This window comes from Apteryx mantelli, chromosome 7 (genome assembly GCF_036417845.1).
Source record: "Apteryx mantelli isolate bAptMan1 chromosome 7, bAptMan1.hap1, whole genome shotgun sequence".
In the NCBI taxonomy this organism is placed as follows: Eukaryota; Metazoa; Chordata; class Aves; order Apterygiformes; family Apterygidae; genus Apteryx; species Apteryx mantelli.
Window position 1 is genome coordinate 30,599,268 of NC_089984.1, and position 6,970 is coordinate 30,606,237.

At 54.3% G+C, this 6,970-nt stretch overlaps 1 protein-coding gene across 1 annotated transcript; it reads right to left on the reverse strand.

The window, feature by feature from the left end:
* Positions 1-1,489: 1,489 nt before the first annotated feature.
* CALHM3 (calcium homeostasis modulator 3) lies at positions 1,490-4,019 on the reverse strand. The gene is made up of 3 exons (XM_067299611.1): positions 3,733-4,019; positions 2,611-2,866; positions 1,490-1,951 (listed from the first exon to the last, which is right to left on the reverse strand). Exons 1-3 carry the CDS (start codon positions 4,017-4,019, stop codon positions 1,490-1,492), a joined length of 1,005 nt encoding a protein of 334 aa, XP_067155712.1.
* Positions 4,020-6,970: the final 2,951 nt, after the last annotated feature.

Consider the following 6,970-nt stretch of genomic DNA (forward strand, 5'->3'; position numbering starts at 1 on the left):
CATTAATGTCTGTTTTCAGTTCTCCCCCTTGTTTTGTATTTGGTCACAAGGCGGTGGCAGGTTTCTTTGTCCTTTCTCCCACCTTCTGGTTTCCTCCTGGAGGCCCGGCTTGCCCTCATCCAGCTTTGCGTAGCTGAGGAGACTTCTTGTTTGCCACCCATCCACTCTTCTCATGCCCCTCGCTCCCAGGGACCAGCTGAGTGTCCATGTGAGCCTCAGCCTGGAGCGATACATCAGTCTGCACTGGATTACTTGGGGTAAAAAAGTTTAATATATCCAAGCAGCAATGCCAGACAGAAACATTAGTCAAGCTGGCAGGGTGCCTGAGACTAGATATCTACAGCAGGGCCTGGAAAAAGGCAAGTAAGAAAGTAACTAGTGTTACAAGCTCAGAGGTAAGGTTATATTTAAACAGTATTGAAACCAAGGATGGAAATGCCCGACTAAGTAATGCAAGGACAGTCCTCCAGATAGAGGGTTTTGAACTCGAATCTTGCAGGGTAGTGTTTAAAATCTGGATTCAGACTTTTCTGGCAGAGTCCATGTGTCTGCTGTCCTTTCCATGGCCAAACGCCCACGCTTACAGCGGCCAGCTGAACCTGAGCACAGTCATGTGGCTCTGAGTATGTTAAGAAAAGCCTCCATCTCCCCGTCGTTCTGCAAACCCAACCCAATCCAGGGACACCTGGTGCTGATCTGAGAGTACCTTCAATTAGTGTTTTGTGCCTCCATAAATTCCAGTGTGTTGCCATATTTTGTTTTGAAAATGCATAGACGTATTGATGGGTTCTTGGAGGGAAGCTGAACAGTTTGGCAGCTGGGCTGGGGGCAGCCAGAGCTCTCAGCAGATGGGAAGATGTAGGAGGTGGGTTTGCGTTTTTGAGTAAACATGTTGCCACGGTATTAAAAGAGTTGCCAATTAAATCACTTCAGTGTCGGCAATGCTAACTGTCCTAATCAGATTTCACTGAAACGGGCAGGAGCTACTCACACCTCCTTTAAGCTGCCGTTTCAGTGTGTTTGCACACACAGCCAGATGTTGCTGCCTTGGTTAAATTTCTCCTGGAGCCAGAAGGGTTTTATCACAGCTTTAAGAGCTGCCAACTCTTTATTATGGCAAAGGAGCTATGCAGAGCGCTTGGACAAGAAATGTCATTAACGGCAACTGAGTCCCCTGGATCGTAAGGAGCTCTCTGGTTCAGCTTGGAGATTTTGCTGGCAAGGCTGGAGCAGCTTATCCCCCCAGCCAGCCCTCGCTGCCCCAGGAGAGGACAGCTTTACGGGACAGGCAGTGCTTGCTTTACGGGCAGCGCTTGAACCCAGCGCTGCTGCTGCAAGAGTCCTGCCTGCACCCCAGGCTGCCGGTACTCAGCACATCCTGTGATCCTTGCCTTTGGAGCAGGAGGTTGGAAAGAAGACGCTATCATCTACCCACTGGTCATTGCTTTCTGCAGAGACACGACAGTGCCCCTTGGGTGCAGAGTCCCCTCTAGACATCAGTGTGCTGGGGGGGTTTGGGCTGGCTGCTGGGGCTGTCGGCCCAGGGCGCCGGCGATCGCTCTCTCCCCAGAGGATGCCGCTGGGTCACCTGGCTCACATCCAAGGGCGGTTTCTCGTAGTACCACGTTTGCAGGAGTTTGTTCACCTGATCCTGGTCTGTGATGCCCCGGAGAAGGTCTTCCTCTCCTTCAGCCTCCTCCTCCTCCCTGTGCAAGTTGAAGCTGTGCAATTTGATCTCTTTCCGCATGCTTTCAAAGAAGTGGAGGATGCATTGGTGAGCAAAGTGCCGGCTGTGCTCGCAGCAGGTTTCTTCAAAAATCTTCTGCTCGATGTCAATGTAGTTGCTCCAGTAACGTGTCTGCAGGAGGGCGGCTGGGCTGAAGCAAGGTGTCAGCCAACGGGCGAGGAAAGCTGCTATGATCAGGATCAACAAAATGCTCCAGCCAAGTGCCTGGATGATAAGAAATAAACAGCTACACTGGGAACGTTTGTGTGCCACCTACACAGGCTTCAGCAGTGAGGTGAAGGCTGTCTAGACTGTACGCAACTCCCCTTAGCAGGAAGTAGTGCCTATTTTCAGTGCCCTCCCAGCAGCCCTATCCCTGACCTGGCACGGTCCTCGACTGGGAGCAGGGTACAGAGGGCCAGCGTTTCGCTGCCAGCCAGGTCCCGTTCCCATGTCAGTCCTGAGCAAGCCACTTCTGGTCTCTCAGCTTTCACTGTCCTTAAAGCAGCAGGTCCTACCTCCCAGGAGAGCTGGGAGGTTTGCAGGTGGAAAAGTCTTCTCATCCTAAACGGAAAGGGCCTTAGGAGACCCAGATTTTCCTTGCAACTTGTTTTTTACTGTGTGGGTTTAGAAGTTACTGCTTTTTTCTAGAAACAAAGTTCTGTTAATTAAACTATGTTTTATTTCCTTCCCTTTCCCTATCTGAGTGACTCCCCTGGAGATTATCACTGAGGGGGTCACCCTTGGGGGCATGAAGAAGCAAAGAGCAGTCTTGCTCCTCGCCTGGCCATGGCAAAGCTCTTGCTGACTCAAGGATGAGTAGGAGCAGCTGAGACTCCCCCGAGCGTCTCCGGTGGCACCGGGGAGCCGCAGCAGGGACTCACCTGGGACCAGCACCGCAGGTACCTCGACACTGCCTTTCGGGATGTGTTGTTCCTCATGAGCTCGTCATCTTTGCAGGGCACCTTGGCGAGCAGCTGCTGCACTTGCGCCGGGCTGGCGTTGGCAAAGCCTGCAAACTTCTCGGGATCCACAGAGCCGCTGAAAGCACAGACAAAGCATTTCCCATCCAGGAGGGTGACTATGATCCAGACGACAGGGGCAATCATGGCTCGCTGCAGGACGGAGGAACACATGTACCTGGGGCAGGAGAGACACCTGTGAGCAGGTACGTGCTGCAAGCTTTCTCCTTGTCCGTGGGGCTGGACGGACATGGACTGCCCTGGTGCTCAGCAGCCCCTTCCTGAGCTGACTGATTCACAGGACTTTCCCCAGCCTTGCTCCAGCTAATGTCTTTTCTGCTCTGGGTCTCTTTGCTGGTGCTGCCTCCCACCGCAAACCTGCTCCGGTGCACGGTAGCACTTTGCGTACTGTCTAAACCTGCTGCAGTGCATGGTCCTGTCATTTCAGCTGGAAGAGAAAACATGCTAAATCTGCTTAATCCTGCTTATATCTGGAAAAAAGCAGCATGTTGTGAGCATCCTCCTGGGAAGCAGGGAAGGCAAGACACCTCTCCGGGAACCAGTTTCCCAGAGACAGCCTCTGGCTGCTGGAAACCCCCAAAGGCTTGCAGACCCTGCCGAGCCCAAACCAGATGAGGCAGGCAAGCGCTGCTCTGTGTCTGAGCTGACTTTGAACGGCTTCTGTCCTGTGCAGGGGGTAGGAGCTTGCATGCAATATAGTGGAGCTGAGTCTCCTCTCTTTGACCAGTGTAAAGGGGTAGTAGCTCCGCTGATGGCAGGGGAGTCACGGCGCTGCCAGTAAGGAACGACGGGGACAAAAACGCCCCTCGTCGCATCCTTTTGTGCATTTAAGCCACTGGGCAAAACCTGTGTGTGCGGTTTCCCAGCATCGCAGCACACGTGCACCCTCCTGCCCGCTTCGCCGGGAATGGGGACCGGCCGCTTGCAGGGGCCAGGTCGCGGAAGCCGAGTTTAGAGGAAAACGAAGGAACAGGGAGAGCCGAGACCCGCCGGGGAGGCAGCTCGGCGCGGGGCGATACCCACCTGACAACGGCCGGGTCCTTCCTCCTGCGGCCCCGCGGCCTCCTCCACTCCTCCAGCACCGCCGCGGGCTGCCGGGTGAGCAGGAGGCCGCAGAGCAGCAGGGCGGCGGGGGGCACGAGCAGGACCCCCAGGCCGTACGCCTCGTTGTAGCGCGGCAGGCAGGGGCAGCTGAAGTCAAAGCAAGCGTACATCTTTACGCTAGCCAGGGCTAGCAGCCCGCAGACCCCGTTCATCACAGACTCCGGGTTGGACTGGAAGTACTGGAAGATCATCCGGAAACGGTCCATCGGGCGTTTTCGGCAAGGGCTGATCTTCCTGGGAAGCTGCCGAGCTTCGCGGCCCTCACTGCAGCCTTGGGGCGGCTGGGGCAGGAGCAGAGGGAAGCAGGGCTGCGGCGGCTGCGTGCAAACCTTCCCGTGGCCACCGGCGCACAAGCGAAGCAGGTCGCTCTCCAGCCGGACGCTTCTCTTCCAGGGAGAGGATTCAGCGCTCGGCGGCTTTTCGAGGCAAGCGGATGCACGCAGCCGCCGGGTCCCGGGTGCCAGCCGCCGGCTGCCCCCTTTCCCAGCGGAGGGAAAGCCTGGCCGCTCCGGGAGCTGCCTCCCGCTCTCCGAGCGCGGGCTGCCGAGCGGCTCGGCGGCTGCGAGAAGCCGGGCCAGGCAAATGAGCTCATTCGTGTCCCCGCTGCCTCCCGGCTCCTTCCCTGCCGAAGGGCTGGCTCCGGCGACACCGGTCCCCGGCCGGGAGCGGGGCAGGGGCGGGAGGAGCACACGCACACGGCTTTGGTCGCCTCCAGCTCAGGTTTCCCTATAAAAGCGGGCCGAAAGGCCCAGCCCTCCGGCTGGGAGAATCGCTTCGTGGCAGACGTCGCGCTCGGGTACGCAGCCTGCGTGCGCCCCGAGCCCCACGGCAGGCGTCTTGCTCCCCGTCGGAGACCACAGCGCAATCACAGCCGCTTGCGTGGAAAAAACACTTAGAAAGCTCTCAGTGAGTGGGTTTCTCTCCTGTGGGACTGCATTATAACCCATGGTCATTTTAAATATCCCAAAGGCAATCTTGCCTTTCCTCTCAAAAGCTTGTTTTACGGATAAATACAGCTCATTGACACAGAAGAGATCTCAGTTTTTTTCTGACGTATTCAATATCCCTGTTGAATCATTCATTCTCGTCATTCCCATCCTCCATCCCCATCATTCCCATCCTCTATTCCCATTCTCTGCTTTCATTCGAAAGCATTTGCACGCTTCTTCACAACTCAGATTTCCACATGTGTTCGGGGGGAAAAAAAAAAGTGTTTCATTTGCCTGTTTTGTTAAAAAAGAGAGGAACCGTCTCCACCAAAGTCCACTCACTTTCAATACTAAGGTTTCTCACCCCACCGCAGCAGACACACGCTGCCTGCTACAGGCAGGCGCCTGCTCCTTTTACTGGCCTGGCTGGTTTGCCAGGATCGTACGGACAGGGAGGGAAAGGGTCTGTATCGCTGCTCACAGGCACATATACATACATACGCTGGGTATGTGACGCGTGCTGACAAAGTCATCTCCTCCGATCTATACAGCAACACGCACGATTGCTTTAATGAAATGCAATTGCACCAGCCACGAGATCTGTGTTGTCTTTTGCTGGTGAATGGCGATGGCTGTTAAAAGCGCGCCCATCAGCAGTAAAAGCCCGCAGCTAATCAGCCGCCCTTTCCATCTCGCTGTTTCGCGCAGCGCTGGGACGCCTTGCCAAACTCTGCAGGCCTGCCAGCTCCCAAACGGCCGTAACGCTAGCTGGGCTTCTCATTTAACGTCTCGAATTTCTATGCTGACGTGGGTTCAGAAAGTTTTGTGAGCTCTCAGCGGAGCAGTCACTCCAGACAAATCGTTTGCCTTCCAGCTCTCCTGGGAAAAACGTAGTAAAGGCTAAATAGTTCCTCACAACTCAGCAAAATAAGGTGTAAAAAAAGTGGGAACCACCCTCTGTACAGGACAAGCTACAAGGGAATTTTAGCTCTCCAAAACACAGTCGCCTGGACTGGACATTTGGGGTCTTTGAAGGTTGCTTCGTGGTAGTTATTGCCGGCTGTCATCATCTGAGGTCTTACTGTAACTCAGAGCCGAGCGGTGGAGCTGGTGAGTTACAGAAAGAAGGAAACGTTCCTTAATTTGTGGCAAAAGCCATAGGGAGCTCGATGGGGCGAGAGAGGAAGGACCCCTGAGGTATGCAAATTGCTAGACGCCGGCAAATGTTCAAAACGAGTTGCAAAGATAAGCACTTTTTTTTAAAATCCAGCTTGTTCTTCATTAGAGTGAAAGCAAGGGGAAAAAAAAAGGACTAAAATTGTGCATCCCCTCTCCTCCAACGAGGGGAGCCGGTGCTACATCCCCGGCAGCATCCTCGCCACATTAATTATCCAGGCTGAAATTTTCTGTCCTCAACATCTGCCTCAGGCTAAATGTTTTCAGGAAACCGCTACGCAGATTGGTCAGCTGCTTTTGAGAAGGATCTAAGGGCAAAAAAGGGGCTTCTCTTCCCCTGTTAAAAACGGGGGGTTGTGTCAGCTTGTGCCTTTCCTGTCCTGGAGAAATGCACTGAAATGAAGAATTTGCTTGCATGACCTATGTAGAGTCCCGGTAAGACAGATTTCTCCCATTACAGCTCAAATATTTCCCCAAGTCCTGTGTGAGATTTTTCTCCCAGACTATTGCCTTCCTTTCGGATGAAGTTAAATAACTAAATACACAAATGATCAGAGTCAGCGCAAAGTGGACGTCTGCATGGGGAGCTTCTGCACCAGCCTGGGCAAAGTCTGCGCGTCTCTTACTGTGCCGCGTGTCTGGCATGGGCGGCAGCAGGAGTTTTAATCAGCTCTGGCAATTTAATTTAGGAGACAGTCAGCTCTGGAAGAGACTACAAGTGGAACAGGAGAACTATGTTGGTACCGGGGGCCAACAAATAAGAACATGCCACTGGCAATATCCTTTTAATAACCCAAAGCTCGATCAACCAAAGCCACAGCTGGCCCAGCCCGCAGCTGGTGACCCTCCTGCTTTGGTGGGCGGCCAGAGCAGAGACCTCGGGAGGTCCCTTCCCACCAGCACAGCAGTGACTTCTCGCCTCGCTCCCCCTTGCGATACCGCTGCTCACCGGGAGTCACCCAGGAGAGCTTGGGAATTCACAACCAGGCCCAGCAGAAGATGGCTGTGAAATTAATTCAGCTCCGAATGTCTCTTCCTTCCCAATGTCTTGG